This window comes from Scheffersomyces amazonensis (genome assembly GCF_036850825.1).
Source record: "Scheffersomyces amazonensis strain UFMG-HMD-26.3 chromosome Unknown RJT21scaffold_2, whole genome shotgun sequence".
Classification (NCBI taxonomy): domain Eukaryota; kingdom Fungi; phylum Ascomycota; class Pichiomycetes; order Serinales; family Debaryomycetaceae; genus Scheffersomyces; species Scheffersomyces amazonensis.
Genome location: NW_027042742.1, coordinates 1129738 through 1153327, shown reverse-complemented (window position 1 = coordinate 1153327; position 23590 = coordinate 1129738). Strand labels below are relative to the sequence as shown.

The following is a 23590-nucleotide window of genomic DNA, read 5'->3' as shown; positions in this document are numbered from 1 at the left end:
ATTGATTTATTGATTTATTAGTAGCAAGACCTGTTTGCTGCCAAAAAGTTAAGGAATTTTATCTACAGGATTCTAAAAGTGGTCGTGTACCATGTGTCAAATGGTTGAAATTATAGAGGAAAAATTACTAGAGATATAATTCTATACCAATACAACTAGATAGTAAGCTAAGATTTTTGATATAAGAAAATCATATAGAAAAGATGTTTTCAAGAGGTATTAGAAATAGTGGAAGAATAGTGGGTAGAAGATTCCAACATCATTCAGCCGGTGAATCTATTAGTACCAAACCATTCAATAATAGATATAATTTTAATATAAATCCTCCACCAGTTCATGAATATTGGAATTATCGTAATGCTAGTGTTTTAATTGCTATTATTCCTGTATATCTTGGAGTTGCTTACTTTGCCAAATCACTTGGAGAAAATCTTGAAGGTTTTGAAGGTTTAAGAAGTTTTGCTGATAGTGATAAATCTCCATTAAAGGAACTTAAATTTGGAGAAGCTCAAACTTCCAAGTCCAAATAGGAAACCCAGCATAAATATTACTATAATCAACCACTTAATTACTGTTTAAAATTGATACAAGTTATCTAGCAATAAACAGAATTCATCCATGCATCATTCATTTTCTCACGGTAAACAAATAAAGAAAACAATACCTAACTTATAAACCACCAATATCAAACTACAAACTAACAACTGAAAACCGTATCTATGTACATTTACATACTTTTATATATTTAATCATATAACTCTTCGTCATATATTGTTTATTTAATCATTATTGTAGATCATCATAGTTAACTATGGGGATGTAAAAAGGGAGAGGCTGTATGCAGGCACATACTAGCTTCAAGTTTTTTTCTCACTAAATTTTATTGGCCAGGGCCAAAGAAAAAAACCACTACCAAAGTGAAAGTAGACAATACTATTAAAGTAAAGTCTTTTATTATATACAATATATTAATATAGAGATAAATCAATATATCATGCTTTCTAGGTTGGCATTGAACAGGACCAGTATTTTGTCCAGAAACGTAATCAGAAGTCTTACTACTAAAACCACCATCACAGACCATACAAATGGTAGAATTATTACTTTAACTGATCCTAATCATCCAGAAATAGGTGATTATCCTAATCCAACTCCAATTTTTGCACAAAGAAAGGATCCATATGCTAAATATGATGATCCTCAAAATAGAAGAAATATAAATGATCCAGTAAATATTGATGATGATTATTATGATATGTGGTCACCAGATGTTTATGATGCAGTTCCTGATTCAACAGCATTATATCATAATTTTATTTTCTTTTCAATAGTTTTTGGATTTGCTGGAACTATTTGGTATTTCCAATTAAATCCTGAAAAACCAGCTATGCCAAGATCTTTCCCAAGTAATGGTTTAGCTAAAAGTTTAGGAGCTGGAGATGAAGAAACTGCTGCATTTTATCGTGTTAGACCAGATCTTACAGCTGAAAAGGAATTGGGATTTCTTGCTAATGATCAAGATGTAGCTGACAATAAGAAATCTTATGAAGAAACTAATTCTGAATTCATTAATCAAGCATAAATATATTCATATACTATTTAGTGTAAACTAGACGTTCACAGAACAATCAATACATATATAATCATAACTGAATAATATGTAGTATTATAGATATTACTAGTAGTAGTACGAATAATGTGTAATATCTCTCAATTGGTTGAATTACGTAATTACAACTATCTTAATCTTAACTATATACAACATAATATCTATTCTCATAGTTAAGAGTCCTGCACCTAGTCCGATCTTCGTTCTTCGAGGATTTAATAAATATTTCAATACTTTAATCTACTAATACTTAACTAATACTCTTACAATAATATCTTTAAGTAATTATATAATATTGTCCTTATAGTCATAGGAACTCCTGGTGCGTACAATGGCAGTCCAGGCACAAGTGAAAAGAAGGACACTGCTGCGGTTAAGTCAACAGCCAGTGGATCAACAACCGAATTATACTCAAAAGAGGAAATCAGCACCTCCACAACCTGTACCAGTAAATAATAAAAAGAGGAAATTATTAATATCACAAGTTAAAAAGTCAGAACCTCAACCATCAAAAGTTGAACGATTAACTGAATTAATAGTTCGATTTAATTTATCAGTCAATGAATTATTTCAATTAAAACAATATAAATCATTAGCATATTGGAATCCTAAAGAATTTTCAATTACCACTCAACCTCATTTACCAGAAATATTTGAAAATTTCTTAAAGAATGATAAATATAAACTTATATGGGATGAAATAATAGAAAATAATGAAAATCTTGATAATTTACCCTTACGATTACAAAAGAAGGTATTAGCTGACAGAGAAGTTTTATTATTAAAGAAATTTCCATTTAAGAATACTGTACTAGAAAATAGTAAAGGATTAGAGAAAGAACGAATACTTATGGCTATAGCTAAGCCTGAATCAATTAAACATGAGAAACATCATACAAGTACCACTACAAGTACTACTACAAATACAAGTACCACCACAACTACAACTACAACTAAGGGTAAACACGTAAAGTCTGAACCAGTAATACAACAAGATGAATCTGAACTAGAAGATCATTCGAAATTTAAACTTAAAGCCATTAAATATTCTTTAGCTCCAAGACTTATAACACATCCATCTCATGTAACATCATGGCGACCATCAACTGAAGGAATGGTAGAAATTAATCAAGAAACTAAAATAGATATGGAAGCAAATCCAAAACCATTTAGATTAATAATTGAAAATGGTGAAATAAATTCTGAACAAGATATTTCATTACAATTACATAAATTTTTAAATAAAAATTATATGAATCCAATTATTGATGAAACTATTACACCTGATTTTAATTATACAATTAATGAATATAATAATATAATGAAACAACAAGAAAAGCTTTTTAAAGAAATTTATAAAAAGGTAAATTTTGATAAAACTCTTGAACTTAATGGAGATAAATTAGAAAGAAGAAAAGTTGTATTACCTCAAGTATCAATTAGACAAATATCAGATCCATTTAGAAATAATGGAATTGTAACATCTAAAATTCAAGCATCTGCAAATAATTTAACTCATCATGATCATTTATTAAATCAAGGTATGTCATTTTCAAAAGTTCATCAACAAATGAGAAAACAACATCAATTAAGAACAAGAAAAGTTGCACTGATGATTGAACAACATTTTAAAAAGAAAGCAGGAGAAAAGGAAAGATTAATAAGAGAACGTGAACAAAATTTAAGAAGAATAAGTAGATTGGCTATACAAGCAGTTAAAAAAAGATGGACTCAAGCTTATAAAGTATATGCATTTTTACAAAAGGAAAAGGAAGAAGAACTTAAAAAGATTAAAGGAAGAGAACATTTAAGTCAAATGTTAGAACATTCAACTCAATTACTTGAAGCTCAATTAAATAAATCATCTCGAGAACCAACAGAAGAAATTGAGAGTGATGATTTTCTTTCAAGTTCTGAAGATGAAGATGAAGATGAAAATAAACAAGAGAATAATATAAAACAATCAAATGGTGATGATGCTGATTTAAACTTATCGGTAGAAGAACTTCGAAAGAAATATTCTACTTTGGATGAATCAGTCGAACCATCTAGTAGTAGATCAGGTGAAACATCTGAGGCTGAACAAGAAGAAGAAGAAGAAGAAGAGGAGGAGGATGATGGTATAGATACATCTCGTGGTCTTGCATCCTTATACGGTAATGTTGATATTGAAGCCACTAAATCAGAAGATGAAGGGTATACCGAAGAGCAGAAGGCACTTATTAATCAAATGGAAGAAGAACCAGATACAATTCTTGATACTGCATCTGTATCGAGTCTTGGATCTAGTGATGAATCCGAAATAGAAGATTCAGATGATGAAGAATCTGAATCTGAATCTGAATCTGAATCTAAAATTGAATCCACTACTAAAGTTAATGGACTGTCAGGATTAGCAGCTCTATATGGTGAAAGAAAGTATACTTCATCAGAAGAAGAAGAAAATACTTATAGTGAAGCTAGTAATTCAGAAGCAGATGATCTGATGACATCTTCTGATGATGAAGGTGAAGTTAATGGATCAATTAAACCCGATAAAAATGATGAATTAGAAGATGAAATTGTTAATGATACTACTGTAAAAAATGTTCCTATACCTTCATTATTAAGAGGAACTTTAAGACCTTATCAAAAGCAAGGATTAAATTGGTTAGCTAGTTTATATAATAATGATACTAATGGGATTTTAGCTGATGAAATGGGATTAGGTAAAACCATTCAAACTATTTCATTACTTGCTTATTTAGCTTGTGAACATCATATTTGGGGTCCACATTTAATTATTGTTCCTACATCAGTTATGCTTAATTGGGAAATGGAATTTAAAAAATTTGCTCCTGGATTTAAAGTTATGACATATTATGGATCACCTCAACAAAGAGCAAATAAAAGAAAAGGTTGGAATAATCCTGATGCATTTCATATTTGTATAACTTCATATCAATTAGTTGTACAAGATCAACAATCATTTAAACGTAGAAAATGGAGATATATGATTTTAGATGAAGCTCATAATATTAAAAATTTTCGATCAACAAGATGGAGAGCTTTATTAAATTTTAATACTGAAAATAGATTATTATTAACTGGTACTCCATTACAAAATAATCTTATGGAATTATGGTCTTTATTATATTTTCTTATGCCATCTTCAAAAGTTAATCAAGCAATGCCTGATGGATTTGCAAATCTTGAAGATTTTCAACAATGGTTTGGTAAACCAGTTGATAAAATTTTAGAACAAACTTCACTTCGTAATGGTAATTCAGATATAATTGATGAAAATGAAAGTACAACTAAAGGTTTAGATGAAGAAACTAAAAATACAGTAGCAAGATTACATCAAGTTTTAAGACCTTATTTATTACGTCGATTAAAAAAAGATGTTGAAAAGCAAATGCCAGGAAAATATGAACATATAGTTTATTGTCGATTATCTAAACGTCAAAGATTTTTATATGATGATTTTATGTCCCGAGCTAAAACTAAAGAAACTTTAGCATCAGGAAATTTCTTATCAATTATTAATTGTTTAATGCAATTAAGAAAAGTTTGTAATCATCCTGATTTATTTGAAGTTAGACCCATTGTAACTTCTTTTAGTATGCCAAAATCAGTTTGTAATAAATTTATTTCAACTGAAAATTTAATTAGAAAAGAATTGGCAAATATTAAACAAGATAATAAAATTAATTTTAATGTATTAAATTTAGATATTACAAGTTGTGATAATATGAATTATTTTATAGCTCAAAGCAGTTATAATTTAAGATCTCAACTGGCATTAGGTCAACAAATTTCAAAAATTAATTCATTAATTAAATCAGAAAGAGATTATCTGAATCCTGATCCAACAGATTATTTGGAATTTTATCAATATTTAAAATCAGGTAATCAAACATTTTTTGCTAATAAACTTGAACATATTCAATATTTAAATGATCTTAGATGTAGTAGAAAACCAATTTATGGAAAAACTTTACTTAAAATGTTAAAAAGTTGTACAATAAATTATCAAAATTATTCAAAAACTTCTGATATTTATAATGAATTATTTTATTCAATTGGTCGTCGAGTTGAAAGTTTAAATGATATAATTGAAAAATATTCAGTTATAACTCCTGCTGTTGTAACTTTAGATATGAAAGATAATTTAATTCCTATATCAATTCAAAGAAAAATTATTGAACAAGTTGCTACTGAAAAAATTGAAAATCCTTTTCATAAATCTCAAGTTAAATTATCTATTGCATTTCCTGATAAATCATTATTACAATATGATTGTGGGAAATTACAAAAACTTGCTATACTTTTACAACAATTAACTTCTCAAGGTCATCGAGCTTTAATTTTTACTCAAATGACTAAAGTTTTAGATATTTTAGAACAATTTTTAAATATTCATGGTTATAGATATATGAGATTAGATGGAGCTACAAAAATTGAAGATCGTCAACTTTTAACTGAAAGATTTAATCGAGATCCAAAGATTCCTGTATTTATTTTATCTACAAGATCAGGTGGTTTAGGTATTAATTTAACAGGAGCTGATACAGTAATTTTTTATGATTCTGATTGGAATCCTGCTATGGATAAACAATGTCAAGATCGTTGTCATCGTATTGGGCAAATTCGTGATGTTCATATTTATCGATTTGTATCAGAATATACTATTGAATCTAATATTTTAAAGAAAGCTAATCAAAAGAGACAATTAGATAATGTTGTTATTCAAGAAGGTGAATTTACTACTGATTATTTTGGGAAATTTTCAGTACGAGATTTAGTTGAAGATGCTAATATTGCTGATATAATACCTGATAGAACCGTTGATTTTACAGGAGATGTTAATATGGGGAATGCATTTGCTCAAGCAGAAGATGAAGATGATCGAGCTGCTGCTAATTTGGCTATGCAAGAAGTTGCCAATAATGAAGATGAAGCTGATTTTGCTGAAGATAGTAAATCTGCTACTGCTGCAGGTACTCCAATTCCTGGTTCAAGTCTTGATGCTAATGGTGAATCATTTGTAGATCTTGATTATGAAGAAGGTATTGGACATATAGATGAGTATATGTTAAGGTTTATATCGGATGGGTACTATGCAGAATAGGTCATTTATAGAATAGTTTGTAGTCTAGTAATTATAATTTAATAGATAACAGCAAAGAGAATTATTGTATTTTAGGTGCTAATTTAGGTAAGAACTGCTAATGAGACAGGGAATTATTTCAACTAACTGGATAATTCAGTACTGTAAAACAAAAAGTCACCGTACAATATGTGACAGTTACTGCAGAACAAGTGGTACTTTAAAAACAAGTGAAAGTTACTGTAGTACACTACTAGTACTGCTTGATAAGCTGGCAACTATCTAATTTTGAAATTTCGCAATCATTAATGGTGTGTCGTGCACGCGCCCAATTCTTGTCCGAGATAAAAACGGGTCGAGATTAATTTAATGAACGATTAGGCACAAATTACGAAATCATAAGAATTATAACCCATTGAGAAATGTCGTCAGGAATTCAATCATTGTTAAGAACCGAAAAGGAAGCTGCTGAAATTGTCAATGAGGCTAGAAAGTATAGAACCAATCGTTTAAAATCTGCCAAGGCTGATGCCCAAGCTGAAATCGATGAGTATAAGAAACATAAGGAAACTGAATTACAAAATTATGAAAAGGAACATGCTGGATTAAATGAATCTATAGATAAAGAAGCTGATGCTCAAGTTGAAAAGGAATTGGCTGATATTAAAGCTAAATATGCCGATAAGAAGGAAAATGTAGTTAAATTATTGGTTGATGCTACTATTAAGCCAACACCTGAATTACATATTAATGCTGCTTAATTATAAATATTAATCCGTTGAATAATCAATAATTAATACATTCAATTCTAATTCTCATTAGTAAATATTGTTTATGTTACAGTACAGTTACATTTACAATATTTCTATATTCATTCATAATATATGTACAACTTTTTTTTAAAAATATTAATCTAAATTATACTAAGATTTAGCTAATTTTTCAAATGCTTTAATAATTTCCCATACTCTATTATCATAGCCAGCTATATTTAAACTTCTAACAAATCTCCATGCCTTTTTATCATCTTTAATTGGATAATCAATAGCAGGAGGTATGGCAGTTGCAATACCTAACCATCTTAATAATGGTTTATCCATAACAATAGATTTAGCAACACATAATCCTGTAAGACCTTCTTCACCACCAAATTTACCATAACCAGATTTTTTAATACCACCAAATGGTAATTGTGCAACATAAAATGTAGCAAAATCATTAATTGCAACATTCCCACTTTCTAATTGATTAGCAATATTATTTAATTGAGTAAAATTTGATCCAAATACAGAATTTCCTAAACCATATTCAGTAGAATTTGAAAGATTAATTGCTGATTCAATATCTGTTGCTTTAATCATTGTTAAAATAGGTCCAAAAACTTCTTCTTGAAAAATTCTCATATGAGGTTCAACATTAATTAATAATGTTGGCTCAAAATAATGTCCTTGAGGATAATTTGGATGTTGATAAGGTTTACCTCCATGAATTAATTTTGCTCCTTTCAGAACTGCATCTTCAATTAATTCTTCAAAATTTTGAAATCTATTATCAGAAATCATTGCTCCCATATCAATTTCATCTAATTGATCTATATCAGATCCAATTCTAAAATCAGAAAGTCTTTCAGTAAATATATCAACTAATTTTTCATATGCTTTTGGTAAACATATAACTCTTTCAATTCCTATACAATTTTGTCCAGCACTTTGAAATGTTCCTCTTAATATAACTGATGATAATGCTTCAAAATTTTTAACATCATCTAATACAATAACTGAATCTTTACCACCTAATTCTACAACACATGGAGTTAATTCTTTAGCCGCACTTTCAACTACTTTATGAGCAACAGGTTTTGATCCAATAAATGTAATATGAGAAAGACCAGGATGTGAAGTAAAATAATCAGCATCTTCTGGGAAACAACAACATAATTGAACTAAATCTTCATCAATATCTAAAGATTTTAATACTAATCTTATTAAATCAACAAACCATTTAGATGACCAAATAACTTGTTCTGAACATTTAACAATAATTGCATTACCAGTAAAAATTGAAGCAATTATTGGACCTAATAAATTATGAAATGGATAATTCCAAGATACTAATGCTGCAACAACTCCTAAAGGTTCATATCTTACTTCACCATTTTTCATTAAACCAATTAATAAATTTGAAGGACCAGGACGTTGAGATGGTCTTAAAGATCTTTCACCATGAGATATAATCCAATTAAGTTTTTCAAGTGTTACCATAATTTCTCCCATCAGAGCATCTAATTTTGTTTTACCACTATCTCTACATGCTATACGAGCTATATCTTCTTGATTTTCAATAATATATCTACTTAAAGTTTTTAATACTTTTCTTCTTAATATAAATGATGAATTTTTCCATTGTAATTGTGCCCTTTTACCATTAATTATTTGTTGATTCATTTCTTCTTTAGAAGTTACAGAAAATACTCCTAATAATTGTCCAGTAGCAGGACAATAACTTTGAATCTTTGTTGGTTCATTAGGAATTCGAATACTTAAATTTGGTGGATGTAATCTTTTACCCTTCCAATGAGGTTTAGCTTCTTGAGGAATTGGTACAACTAATTTAATTGGTTCTTCAAGTCTATTATAATTATTAGGATATTTTGTAATATATTTTGCATGAATATAATATACAGTTGGAACAATTACACATATAAAAAATGTAGTAGATATTTGATACTGCCATTGCCAATCTCGGAAACTAAAATCAATAGCTATCATATTGTTACTTTAACTATTGGTTCATTAGTTTTATTATTAATTTTAGTTTTCCTATTAGTTTTATTAGTAGTAGTAGTTTTAATTTTAGTTATGATGTCTATACGACTCCACTGAAAATTTCAGGGTGCGCTCATAAAAATTTGTGGTTATACGTACACGATTATACATAATGCTCATACGACTATATACTTAAAAGTATCAACAATCATAATTATATATATATATATATATATATATTTATACTAATAATAATTAATCTTGAATTTCTGGTGGTGCTCGTTCTTCCAACTGTTGTTGAAATTGTTGTAATAATCGATCAAATTCATTTTCTGTACTACTATGATTTTGAACTATAGCTCCTAATAAATTTTGATCAACATAATCTATTAATGAATCAACAATTGGTCGTTGTATATCCATTATACCTCGATGTTCATCATAATTTATTTTTGTATTTCTTTGTGGAGGTAAAATATCATATTCTAAAATATCATCTCTCGACCACACGACTTCTGGTAATTTAGCCATTAATTTATTCTCTCCTGAAAGGATAACAAATCTAATTAAATTAAATGGTATATCCTTGGTATCATCTTGAGAATTTTTAAATCCTAATAAAGAATAAATTGATTGTGCGACTCCCTTAGATTTCAGTTTCTTAATTGGATCATTAATAAATAATTTAACAAGTTGTTCTTGTAAAAATAATTTCTTATGAGGATCATTCCATAATAAGGGAAATCTTACTAAATAAGTTTCTGCAGTAATTTTATCTTCAACTGTAATTGAAATATCTGATTCTTGAATTGGCAATGGATCTGATAATCCAATTAATTCTACTAATTTATAAGCAGTATAGGGAAATCTATGATATGCCAATTTTAATTGTTCAATTGCCTTAGATTCATCATTTAAATATAAATAAGCTAATACTGTAGAATAAGCAATTCCTGGAGTTAACCATTGAATATATGTACAACATAATGGAGAAGAACTTAAAGAAATTAAATATTTATACTCTTCACTTAAAATAGCATAATGATCTATAAAATATCTTACTCCTAAAGGATCTTCTGCTGGTGATAATGCTAATAAGAATTTACAATATGATAATGCCGTAAAATATGCTGATCTTTCTCCTAAAGCAGAAATATATCTGAATAAACAAATATAAAATTGACGATTTAAGAAACCTTCAAATGGTAATCTTATTAATTCAGAATTACCACCTGAAAGTAATTCATGAAATCTTTTTTGAAATGATCTATCAAAAACAAATAACGCCTTTTCAATAAGTGCATTACTGGTTGATTTATGTTCCCCTTGACGTAACAATACCATTGCTACTTGAAGTAATGTTTCAGCATGATAAGGATATTGTTGTAATAATTGCATTAAAGATTCATGATCAGGAGTTAATACAACAGAAGCATAAAACTTAGTATTGGCAACTCTTTCATTAACTGTATTAATTTTTGAAAACCTAAAGTATCTTACTCCAAGTTCAAATTCTCGTTTAATTTTAAATTGTAACTCTTCATCTTCAGCAGAATCTTCTTTATATTGTAAATATTCATTTAAATCCAATTCATTGATTTCTTCCATACTCATGGGCTTTTGAGCAGTTGGTAAATAATCATCTCTAATCTTCGAAATTAATAATTTACGACTAGTTCCTGGAACATTACGACGATCATTACCACCCCATCCTCTAGTAAGTTTAGCAATCTTTCTAAATTGTTGTAATACTTCAGGAGATATTGCTAATGCAGTTGTACTATTGGCGTCTTCAATTGTTTCATTAGATAAATTCCCAAACAAAGTCTTAAACTCTTCATCGGCATCTAAATTCTTAATATTTTTAATCGATAATAATGGTAATGATGCCTTTAACTTAGATGAAGTAAAATATTTGAAATTTGAATCATAAAAGCCTATTGGTGAAGCATCTGATTCTAAGTCTAATTCTGCTTCAAAATCAAACATATCTTCTTGATCTTCATCAATATGTATCTTCTTATCTTTGACAGATAATTCAGCCAATATTTTATCAATATCATCATGATCTTCCTCTTCTTGTTTGTCTTTTTCCTTATTCTGGGCTTTCTTCTTATTCTTCTTCTTTTTCGACTTGGATTTCTTCTTAGTTGTACTGGGTTGGGGTGAAGGTGATGGCTCTATAAATTCATCCGAGAAGTCTTCTTCTTTATCTTTTTCACCTTCTATTACTACTGGTTGGGGTTTCTTTTCTTCTTCTTCTATTTCTTCTTGTTCTGGCTCTTCCTCCAGATCATCATCATCATCATCATCATTTAATAGAGCAAACGCATTAAATTTAGGCTTAGCCACAATTGGTTCGTCTATCTCTTCCACTTCCTCTGGAACGGGCGAGTTGGACGCCGACGCTTCGAGTCTCTGTTTCTCTAATCTCTTTAAGGCTCTTGAACTCATTACTTTCTACACACTAGTGTAAGAGTCATAGTTCATGGATTGGAAAATTTCGATAACCGTAAAATGCGACCCAATGTAGAAAAATTTCCCTTGAATGGATGCAAAATTTCTACCGCTGAGTTGACTACAATTATTACAAAAGTCTATTTCCATATATACAAATATGATAATGAAAGAGGAAGAGTCCGCGTCTGCTAAGGAACATACCGATTCAAGTTTACAGGAACAAAATGATGGTGAACTTCATACTCTTAGTCGTCACGAAAAGGAGACATTCGATAGCTTCTTATATGATATATTTGAAAGAGAACAAGAATCAGTACAAATTTCTAGTAACTACAACCAGTTTGAAATGGATTTTTCCATATTGTTAGGAAATAGAACTGCTGAATTACTTTTGTTGGAATCACCTAAAATTCTATATGGTAGTGATTCAAGTAGGAATGGATTTTCACCTATTGATATTTCATTAAATGGTCATCCTCAATTAAATACTGCATTAACCAGTTCAACAATATCCACACCATTCTTAGATCTACAAAGCAGTGGATTACTGAGTAATATCATATTGGAAAATGTTTCACCTTATCCTCAAATTTCATTTACTCCAATTTCGAAAGAAATAAGTAATTCAAACTTCAAAGCTAGAAAAGTGCTAGATGAGTTAGTAGATAGCGAAGAATTCTATTTACATTGTTTAAAGATTCTAATAATCTATTATTTTGATCCATATTTGTCTAATAATAAGTATGAAGCCCCCGTTCCTTTGAAATTAATGAATGCCTTCATTGAAGAGTTAATTCATATTCACAGTCGTATCTTGAATCAAATAAGGAATCATGGATCTGATTTCAATAATCATGATCCCAATTTATCCCAACCAATTCTCTTACAAATTGCTCTGGAAATCACTAATACACAGTATGCTATATACATATATCATGAATATTGTAACATATATGAAGATGTATTGCAATTGATTGAGAATTCATTACCTATAGAGAAGTTCAATATTACTAGAAAGAAAACCAATCCAACATGGAATATAGAGTGGTTAAAGGGGTGGGAAACTTATCTTGAAGCTAGTCAAAGTAAAGCAAAACATTTAGACTTGTCTTTTGCTTCATTAATTCAAAGACCAACTAGTAGAGTTGGAAAATATAAGTTACTCTTGGAATCTCTAAATAAATGCCAAAAGACTAATCTGAAAATTGATTCATTAAATGAATATATTAAAAAAGTTGACGACAACTTGAATTGGATAAATGATAAATGTCAAGAATTTAAAGATAATGATAATTCTATTTATCTTAATAAGTTAATTGATTTTCAATCCATTTCTTACGATGGTCAATTGAGTCTGGAGTTTTTTGGTAAAGCATTTTTAGTAGGGTATGTTCTTGGTAATTGGGTTGAGTTAGAAGATATCAAGAAAGAATCGTTTACAGCAATTTTATACAAGAGTCATTTGGTTTTGGCTTCTTTAGGGAGATATTCATTGATTAGGAATGCTGAAAAGTCACGTATACAGTTCATTATTCCCTTGAGTAAATGTCAATTTATAAAAGATTTAAAAGACAGTGATGGTGGACTCTATTATAAGAATTTATATTCATCTAAAATTATATTCGAAGAGAGGTATTGCCATTATGAAATTTTACTTACATTCAGTAACCTTCACGAGTTTGATGTTTGGAGTAATTATTTAGATTCTCACATAAATTATATTAATGGGCCTTATGCTATGGACTTTTCAACAACATACAATTTGAGCTTATGTAAATTCCCTAATTCAATTATTCCTTATAATGTTTCTATAGATCATACTTCATCAAAACTCACAAAACCATGTTATTTTAAACAAACCATGATTATTATTATAAGCGAGGAAGATGAAAAGTCACACGAGCTCAATAGACATTCAATTGAAATGACATTTAGACAAGTGTGGAGTAAGAAAGAAATACCATTTATTTCCCCGAATATTTTAGATAACGATAACTATGGTAATATCACTCCCCATACTCTAAGAAAAAGTCGGAGTTGGTCTTCTACAAAATTGAAGTATTCTCTTACTAAAAATTTGAAAAATTCAAATAGTATTTATGAACTATGGAGGTATTCTAAACAAAAATAGCAAGCACATGCATATATATTACTTATATAGAGTACTTTTATGATAATGTAAGCTCAAAGTAAAGGCGATCGTTAATAGTTTCATAAAGTATGGGCCTCAATTGCCTGAATTACCATTTCCTATGGAATCATTGTGGCCACCATATCCTCTGTGTATAGTAGTTTGACGTTTATCAGTTCCTTCTAGCAAGATCTTCTTAATTACTACATCCCTATCAGAAGTTCCAAATTGATTAGATAATTCTGATTTAGAAGCTTCATCAAACACACCTTCAGCTCCACCCAGCCTATTAGCAAATATTTTATAAATTGATACTATATCAATTATTGGGATTGTCGTATCGTTCTTTCTATATTTAGCTAATAAATCAGCATCTTCAACAAAAACAACAAAATCGGCTTCTTCACCTTTTAAGAAAATCTTATGGGGTTGATTGGGCATATTGAACGAATTTTAATTATAAAACTTAATTATGTAAAGAGACAATTGAAATTTACTGGAAGTCAAAAAGTGGAGAAAAGAGTGGTAGTTTATATACCTTCGTAAAAATATCAAAAAAGTGGCATGGACGAATAATGGATAAATAATGTACACATCCTGTCACAGGTCATCTGCCAAGTTTGCTATAATATAGTTAGATTTACTTTGTAACTAGTTTTTATATTTTGTTGACTAATTGTTTTAGCGCCACTCTTAAGTTGCTATATATGTATTATGACATTTAATTACTATATTTTACCCGATAATGACATATAATTTGAATTGTGTAATTACTTGTCATAGCACTTTTCAATTGAACTATAAATTTCGCCTATTAAACGAGTAAACTTGGACTCTTCTAGACTAATTTCATAAATTGACCACCAATAGTCGTAAGACTGCAACCCTTAGGGGGTGGAAGAAAGATGACCTTAAATGTGGATTAAGGGGTAGAGTATCGTAAGGTCATATGATTGAGCATCACATGATCATTCACATGATCGATCACATGCAAAGTCACACCTCGATGTGCTCATTTAAACTCCCTGACTACCATTGATTGGCAACCACTTAATAAAATTATTGTATTACAAATGAGATTATAGTAAGATTTCGTATTCACTTATTGAATAACTTAACAAATGATGTTAGAGTCGTATAAGGTACTTGTTAATTTTAATTGTCTCTCTATAAACCCTATATTTAGTTACTACTCTAGTTCATAGCCTCGAATCTGTTCCCCACCGATAATCCCGTTCTTTCCTTAATAAGTGTCTCGCAGCCCCCACTAGGGCCCGTGCCGCTAGTTACTACGTATGTACTTAATATAATTAGCCGGAGTAACGGGTCCATGAATAATTTATGATATTACCATAGAATTGGGGTTAAAATTAGAGTAAGCTAGTATCAGCTTTGCCAGTATGTCAGTAGATAAATTGAAGTCTGGTATTGCCTCATTTGGGAGTACAATTGTTGATAAAAGTAGTCATTTAACTGAAAATATTCTTGATCATGGTTCGGGTATAAAGGATACTTTAACTTTTAAACATAAAGATTATGATAAAGATGATGAATTAATTAAACATTATAAATATGATATAGAGAAGTCTATTGGAGGACTTAAATACATTGATAATCAAACAAAACGGTTATATAAGACACATTTTAATCGATTATTTAAATTAAATATTGGCATAATTCAAAAGTTTATTTCAATAATTGGTAAAGATTCTTTACATTTTAAAGGTATAGAAGATTATTATAATGATTTTGATAAATTTCAAGCAACTCAAGTTATACCTATGATACATCCTAAAGAAAAGGAATTTATTATACAAAGTATTAATCATGAACTTTATAATTATTTATCATCAATTGAAAGACTTAAGGGTAAAATTCAAAGATCATGGGAACTTCATTCAGAATCAATTCATTTACGTATAAGTGAAATGAATTCTTATCTTACTGAAACATTAAAATTAATTAAAAAGAGAAATAAAAAGAAGAATCAATATGGAAATCTTGATAAGAAAATAGCTAAATTATCGAAAAAGTCAAGTCCTCTTGATGATAAAGAAACTGAAAAATTAAAAAAGTATGAAAAGGATTTGAAAAATGTTCATTCTGAATTTAATAAACTTAATGATAAATTAAAATCTATTTTACCTCATGTTATATCATTTTTAGATGAATTTATTGAAACTATAACTTGTATAACTTTAACTCAACAAGTTTCTACTTATAAACAAATTAAAGATTCACTTAAATATTTTTCATTATTTCATGGTTATTTGAATTCTGATAATGAAAATAATGATAATGAAGATCGAATTCAAACTTATCAAACCATTGAAGATCAATGGGAACAAGCTATAACTCCAACTAGATTACAAATTGAATCATTTATTACTGTTATTTTTAATAAAAAACCTGAATTATTAGATACAGAAATTGAAGATAAAGATAAAACTAATGTATCAACTAAGATTTGGAATAAAATGACAAGTAAAGTTACTGAAAGGAAACATGAACATAAACTGAAAGATCATATTAATGGAACTTTTAATGATTATCTTGAAGTAGATCCATTAGATGCATATATTAAATATGAAGATAATCATATGAATAGACCAGAAACTTATTTCCCTTCTAGAATTATTCCAGCCAGTGAAGTTAGTGTTCCAAAACCTAAAGTTAATGCAAATTTACCACCTTTACCTCCAAGAAGTAATACTGCTGGTACTTCTAAATTATTACCTATTATACCACCACCTTCAACTCCAAATAGTAGAAGTGGATCAATTTCTACATTACCACCATATTCTGCCAATGGATTTAATTCATCATTTTCTCTGGATTCTTATAATGATGAAGATATAGGAGATATTGATGATATGTCATCAATTAAATCTGATATTTCTGTTGAATCAGCTTCAAGTGATTTTATATTACAATATCTGAATCCTGATTTAGTTAGTAAGAATTTAAAGAAAGTATACAATTCCCAAAAAAATGATATAAAATTAGTACCAATTACTACTAAATTTATTAATAATCCAATTACTAATACTGATAATGGAGTATTTAATAAGACAAGTTCAGCAAGTTATAAATTAATTCAAATCAATGAATTTTTTAATAAATTAACTGGATCAACTCAAAAGGATCATCGAATTATAACTGCATTATATGATTATGATGGAGTTGAACCTGGAGATCTTTCATTTAAAAAGGGTGATCAAATTGAAGTTTTATTTGATTTTCAACAAATTGATACTCTATATAATGAGGGGGATGTTAATTGGTTAATTGGATCTACAAGTGGTAAATCGAATTCAAGAATTGGATTTATTCCTAGTAATTATTTTTCTTAATATATAGAAGTTAGTGTATATAAACTATTACATAATAAATTAAATGATTCCTGTGATACACTAATAATAGTAGTAGTAAAGTTAACATAGAAATAGCTCTCAGTGTGAGACTGTATATAAATTATAGTTCTTTCTACTGTTGACTTAGACTCTTACTCATATTAAACAGTAGAGATTAGTGTATATACCAAAGGGTACTACTACGCACTTAACTAGTACGCACTTCTCACTTTGCATTTTTGCACTACACGCTTAACTACACACTTAACTACTACGCACTTTGCACTTTGCACTACGCCTACGCGTCTCTACTTTTGTTTTGCTTAAAAACTAAAAACTATGGAGAAGACTCGAATCAATTAACTAATCTATATATAATATATACCCTATAATTAATAGTATGGCTCGTACAACTAATCGACTGAAACGGTCAAGTCTTGACTTTAAACAATCCATAATTTCTAGTGCCAAAGATCCCATTTCTACTAAGGAATTATTAATTAGGTTGCAAAATCTTAGTGATGAATTATCATCAATTGATCAAGATAAAGTTGAAATATCAAGTTTTCAAACTATTCTGGAAGATCTTACAAATAAAAAATTATTACATCATACTAATATAGGAGTTCAAGCATTTACTTGTTGTGCATTAAGTGATATTTTAAGAATTAATGCTCCCAATGCTCCCTTTACTGCTTCACAATTAACTGATGTATTTAAATCATTTATTAAACAATTTAAAAAATTATCTGATCAAGAAAATCCTTATTTTCAACAACAATGTTATATATTAAAGAGATTAGCCGAAGTTAGATCAATAATATTAATTACTGATTTACCGGATTCAGAAAATTTAATTGAATTAATTTTTGAAACTTTTTATACATTATCAAATAAAGATTTCCCAACAAAATTAGAACCTTTAGTAGCTGATATTTTATCAGAAATTATTGCAGAATCTGAAATTATTCCTACTAATGTTTTAACTATGATTTTAAATAAATTCTTAACTGATTCAGATTCAAATTCAGATTTACATTCACATTCAAATTCAAATTCAAATTCAAATGGAATTAAATCAATTACAACTAATTGTGGATTAAATTTTTCAATCCAAATTTCAGAAAACAATGTCGATAGATTATCTCGACAAATAGCTCAATATTTTTCAGAAATTTTATATGATAATACTAATCAACACCAAACAATAAATGATATAAGTAATTTAGTTAATAATTCTGTTGAAAAATTATCTAAAATTCATAAACTTTGTGTACAAATTTGGAAACATGTACCATTACTTTTAAATTCAGTTATGGGATTAATTGATGAAGAATTAAATACTGATAATGAAAAAATAAGATCACTTGCCACTGAAACTGTTGGACAAATGTTAGGTTCATCAACTATAATTAATTTTTATATTACTTATAAAGATACTTGGACAAATTGGTTAAAAAGAACTACTGATATATCACCAATAGTAAGAAAAAATTGGGTTAATCAATTACCTATAATTCTTAATTCAAATGGGAATTTTACTACTGAAGTGAATTTAGCATTAATTGGTTGTCTTAGAAAATGTTTATTAGATACTGATGAAACTGTTCGTGAATCAGCTTGTTCATGTATTGATAAAATAACTTTTGAAAATTTAACTAATAGAGTTTGTAATAAAAATATATTACAAACATTATTTCATTTAACAAGAGAAAAACATCATAGAATAAGAAATCTTGCAATAAGAATTCTTTCTTCATTATATGATAATTATATTAATTATACGAATTCTGGTAAATTCATTAATTTTGGTAATCATCAAGAAGATGAAAGTAATGAATTAAATTTATTAATTTCTCAAGGTATACCTAATCAAATTTTATCTCTTGTTTATATTAATGATGTAAATATAACTGCATCAGTTGATTTAATATTATTTGAAAAATTAATTCCAATATCAGAAACAAATACAATTAAATTAGTTGATAGAATGATTCTGCTTTATAATAATTTAGATGATAAAGGTAAACAATCATTTATTGCAATTAATAGAAGACAACAACAAATATCTAAAGTTATTGAAACTTTTATTGAAACCAGTTATAAATATAATCAAATTCCTAATTCTTTAGAAAATAAAGAAAATAAAGAAAATGTTGAACAAGATAAAGTTGATGATAAAAAATCCCTTATTGCAAAATTAGATAAAATTATTAAATGGATTTGTGTTTCATTTCCAGAAGGAATGAATACTTATTCATGTCTTGAAAGATTTTATAAATTAAATAAAGGTAGATTCTTTCATTTATTAAAAGTTTGTATATCACCAAATTCAGATATAACAACTGTTAGAAATTCTATAAAGGAATTATTAACTAAATTAAATGATTCTAAAAATATTAGATTAGATGGAGATAAAATTATTTCTACTAATGATATGATATCTAATTTAAAATTACTTTTAATGAGAAGTTCAATGTTATTATATAATAAATCTAATACGGTTGAATTAATTAATTATTCAAAAGATATTCATCATCCACTTTGTAATTCAGCCAATAAATTACTTGAAGAAATTTCTTCAACTGTACCAGAAGTATTTAAAAATCATTTTAATTCATTAATTCAACTTATAACTAATTCAAATATTGAAGGTAATAATAAAGCTCATACTTTAAGAACAATATATCATTTTATTAAAAAATATCCTGATATATTTCCTCATAATAAATCTTTTACAGATTCATTAAATAATCTTGTATTTAATGGATCTCCATTAGAATCTAAATATTGTATGAAAATTCTTTCATTTAGTAATGATAAAGATAGTTTCTTTAATGATATATTTTTAAAAATATATCCTCTTGATTTAAATCATAAAAATTTTGCAACCAATTTATCAACTATTGCAGAATTATTTCTATTAGATCCTTTATTAGTTCAAGATAAAGCAGGAGAAATTACTACTTTATTAATTCAAGAATTATTCTTAAAGAATAGATCAATTAATAATGATGCGATTATTCAAGCTGGTGATTGGATATCTAATGAAAAATTAGATGAATTAAATAAAGATCATTCAACTTTAATTGAAAAATTACTTGCATTAAGATTATTTATAAATAGATTAAGAGGTTTAGAAAAAGATTTTAATTCTAATTATAATTCTAATTCTAATTCTAATTCTAATTCTAATTCTAATTCTAATTCTGATTCAGATAAACAAGATCTTATAATTAATGCTCAACCAGTTCTTAAATTATTAATGTCTTTTATAGGAAATGGAGGAGAAATTATTAATAAGAAATCTTCAAGTTATCCAACTCCAGAACTTTATAAACTGAAATTAAGATTAACTGCTGGTTTATACCTTTTAAAAATTGCTCAATTCCCCATATTTAGTGAAATGATTTTATCTAATACTATAAGAAGATTAACATTTTTATTAACTGATTCTAATTTTGAAGTTAGATCTAAATTCTTAAGTAGTTTACAAAAGAAACTTGCTAATGAATTAATATCAGAAAAATTCTTAGCTATAATATTCTTTTCTGCTTTAGAACCATCAATTGAACTTAAGAATAGTGCAACTATGTGGATCTTATCATTATTTAAAAGACAAGAATCAAAACAATCTATAAAATTTGAAAAATGTCTTGTAAGAATTATTCATATATTAGCTCATCATGAACAATATCTTAGTTTATTACAAAATGAATATGAACATGAAAATGAAAATGAAGATCAAAATGAAGATGAAATTCAAATTCAAAAGCAAAAGCAAAAGCAAACAAGTGAAGAACGGGAAATCTCAGCTTATTCTTATGCATTAAAATTCTTAACATTTTATGTCTCTTTAATTGCTAAACCTGAGAATATTTCATTATTATATTATTTTGCTAGTCGTGCTAAACAACATAGAGATGCAACTATTGATTATGATCAATATACTGGAGATGATATACCGAAAGAGGCATTAAATCTTTATCGAATTGCTGAATTATCTCAATTTATTATTAAAGAATATGCTGATCATAAGAATTGGCCAACTCAAACTTGGCCTGGTAAACTTAAACTTCCAACAGATTTATATTCTCCAATGTCAAGTGTTAGTGAAGTTCAAAAAGTTATAACTCGAGTATTTATACCTGAACAAATTCAAATTGCTTTACGAGGTCCAATAAAGAAACGGTTATTTGGATTATCAGGAAAGAGAAAGCATGAAGGAGGATCTAAATCTATTGATTCATCTAGATCCAAACCTAAGAAGAAAATAGCTAGATTCATTAAGAAATCAATTAGAAAAGAACCAATTGAACCTTCAAGAAAGAGTTCACGTGAAAAGAAAGATGTCAACTATGCTGATGGTAGTGAATCTGAATTTGAAGAGTAGATTTATTTGTAAGTTATATATACATGTTATTATATTATATTAGTTAATGCAATTATAAGAAAATATGTATGAAAATCTCTAGGGTTCCATTTCTTTAAGAGCCTCTATTCTATTATTAACTAACCAATCCTCTCCAAAGATTAATAATCTTGCAGCAGCAGGATATTTCCGTTCAGATACACTTAATGGCCAATCTTTTACTAATAATTCCATAATCTTAATACCTTGTCTTCCAAATTTTGGTAAAAATTGTCTTGCTGAAGCTTCCCACCAATTACCAGCAATTGAATATTGTGTATTGGTAATTAATTCTTTCTTTAAATTTAAACTTCGAGCTAAATATATCCAAGAAGCTTCAAATGAATATAATGGAAATGAAGTATAACCTTCTAATCTCGTCATTGTTGCCCATACTGTACATATACCTGATACTCTTTCATCATATTTAACTTCATCTTCCCATTTACCATCTTTTCTTTTCCAACCCATTCTTATTCTACCTTGTTCTGAATCAATCAGACATGCATAACCAATAATATAAGGACATTTCTTTATAAATCTTGCATTTAAATAAAATTCAAATTCAGGAAATTCTTGTAATAAACTTCTAGCAAGATGAGCTAATGGTAAAGCTGCTGTTGGTTTTACAATAACTTCAGTTTCAGCTTGATCAACAATTGCTTTTGCAATAAAATTTAAAATCCATTTATGAGCTAAAGGTATCAGTTCTGTCATCTTAATAAATCCAATAACTTCTTGCTTTATCCTTTCAAGTTGAGTACGAGAATTTGATAATTGACCAAATTTTGGATTAATTTTCCTCTTAACTTGATTAACATTCTTCTTTAAATCTTTATTTTCATCAAGTTTATTAACAATTTCTTTCTTTATAAAAGCAATATCTTCCTTATACTTCAAAAATTCTTTCTCAATTTTAATTATACTACTTAATGATTCTGCTTGTTTTGCCTTTTGTCGTTCTTGTCTTTCGCGCTCTTCTTTAGCTTCTTTAGCTGCTTTTATCCTTTGAGCTTCTTCTTCAGCTCGTTTAGCAGCCGCTTTTTTCTCTTCTTCTTCTAATGCTTTCTTCTTCGCATCTTCTTCTTCCTTTCTTTTTCTTTCTTCTTCAACTCGTTTTCTTTCTTCTTCTAATTTCTTTTGTCTTAATTCTTCAAGTTTCCGTTGTTTTTCTTCTTGTCTTTTCCTTTCTAATTCTTGCGCTCGCCTTATTCTTTCATTCTCTTCATTAATTATTTGTTGAACTTCATTATGTTGTAAATTTAATTTATTATTAAATTCATTTGCTACTTCATTAATTATATCTCGTATAATTAAACTATGATTTTCTACTGCTTGATTAAAATCATTGGCTTTACCTTTAATTTCATCTAATTTTTGATTTTTACTTTGTTCAGAATATTTATTAATTGAATTTATTATATCTCGAAATTTATTATCAACTCTTGGTTTAATTTTTATACTATCAGCAATATCTAATAAAGTTTGAGGTTGGGTCTTTACATATTTAACTATAGCATTATTATTATTAGTAGTAGTATTATTATTATTATTATTGAATTGATTATGATTAGTGGAATTATCAATTACTACTTCATAGTCTACCGGTAACCCAAACCTCATACTTAATTAGTTAGTGAACTATTGTTAGTAGATCTTAAGTATATGAGTATATGTTAGTTTAGTATTTTTCCCTATACGCTATAGTAGGAAGAGACTTAAATTTACCCACATGCGCGTAAATGATATTCTGATCCATACAAAATTTT

At 28.0% G+C, this 23590-nt stretch overlaps 11 protein-coding genes across 11 annotated transcripts; 7 read left to right on the top strand and 4 right to left on the bottom strand. All coding sequences in view use genetic code 12, as the record gives it.

The window, feature by feature from the left end:
- Positions 1-165: 165 nt before the first annotated feature.
- On the top strand, positions 166-769 carry RJT21DRAFT_118810 (uncharacterized protein). The gene has a single exon (XM_064881165.1). The coding sequence runs from the start codon at positions 204-206 to the stop codon at positions 528-530; it is 327 nt and encodes a 108-aa protein (XP_064739481.1). The 5' UTR covers positions 166-203; the 3' UTR covers positions 531-769.
- On the top strand, positions 763-1761 carry RJT21DRAFT_21451 (uncharacterized protein). The gene has a single exon (XM_064883765.1). It carries the CDS (start codon positions 995-997, stop codon positions 1580-1582), a length of 588 nt encoding a protein of 195 aa, XP_064739480.1. The 5' UTR covers positions 763-994; the 3' UTR covers positions 1583-1761.
- On the top strand, positions 1762-6802 carry SWR1 (chromatin-remodeling protein). The gene has a single exon (XM_064883766.1). The coding sequence runs from the start codon at positions 1941-1943 to the stop codon at positions 6720-6722; it is 4782 nt and encodes a 1593-aa protein (XP_064739479.1). The 5' UTR covers positions 1762-1940; the 3' UTR covers positions 6723-6802.
- Positions 6803-6879: 77 nt separating this feature from the next.
- VMA10 (H(+)-transporting V1 sector ATPase subunit G) lies at positions 6880-7601 on the top strand. Its single transcript, XM_064881164.1, has one exon. It carries the CDS (start codon positions 7124-7126, stop codon positions 7460-7462), a length of 339 nt encoding a protein of 112 aa, XP_064739478.1. The 5' UTR covers positions 6880-7123; the 3' UTR covers positions 7463-7601.
- MSC7 (meiotic recombination directing protein) lies at positions 7602-9629 on the bottom strand. The gene has a single exon (XM_064881163.1). The coding sequence runs from the start codon at positions 9467-9469 to the stop codon at positions 7625-7627; it is 1845 nt and encodes a 614-aa protein (XP_064739477.1). The 5' UTR covers positions 9470-9629; the 3' UTR covers positions 7602-7624.
- A 52-nt stretch (positions 9630-9681) lies between these two features.
- On the bottom strand, positions 9682-11997 carry RJT21DRAFT_118803 (uncharacterized protein). Its single transcript, XM_064881162.1, has one exon. The coding sequence runs from the start codon at positions 11918-11920 to the stop codon at positions 9722-9724; it is 2199 nt and encodes a 732-aa protein (XP_064739476.1). The 5' UTR covers positions 11921-11997; the 3' UTR covers positions 9682-9721.
- Positions 11998-12033: 36 nt separating this feature from the next.
- On the top strand, positions 12034-14548 carry RJT21DRAFT_125260 (uncharacterized protein). The gene has a single exon (XM_064882820.1). The coding sequence runs from the start codon at positions 12084-12086 to the stop codon at positions 14055-14057; it is 1974 nt and encodes a 657-aa protein (XP_064739475.1). The 5' UTR covers positions 12034-12083; the 3' UTR covers positions 14058-14548.
- On the bottom strand, positions 14106-14978 carry RJT21DRAFT_21434 (uncharacterized protein). Its single transcript, XM_064883764.1, has one exon. It carries the CDS (start codon positions 14496-14498, stop codon positions 14154-14156), a length of 345 nt encoding a protein of 114 aa, XP_064739474.1. The 5' UTR covers positions 14499-14978; the 3' UTR covers positions 14106-14153.
- A 479-nt stretch (positions 14979-15457) lies between these two features.
- On the top strand, positions 15458-17410 carry RJT21DRAFT_2112 (uncharacterized protein; the record flags this gene model as incomplete). Its single annotated transcript, XM_064883744.1, has 1 exon — positions 15458-17410. One exon carries the CDS (start codon positions 15458-15460, stop codon positions 17408-17410), a length of 1953 nt encoding a protein of 650 aa, XP_064739473.1.
- PDS5 (Pds5p) lies at positions 17364-21842 on the top strand. Its single transcript, XM_064883132.1, has one exon. It carries the CDS (start codon positions 17811-17813, stop codon positions 21801-21803), a length of 3993 nt encoding a protein of 1330 aa, XP_064739472.1. The 5' UTR covers positions 17364-17810; the 3' UTR covers positions 21804-21842.
- On the bottom strand, positions 21843-23485 carry GLE1 (nucleoporin). Its single transcript, XM_064883763.1, has one exon. The coding sequence runs from the start codon at positions 23442-23444 to the stop codon at positions 21882-21884; it is 1563 nt and encodes a 520-aa protein (XP_064739471.1). The 5' UTR covers positions 23445-23485; the 3' UTR covers positions 21843-21881.
- Positions 23486-23590: the final 105 nt, after the last annotated feature.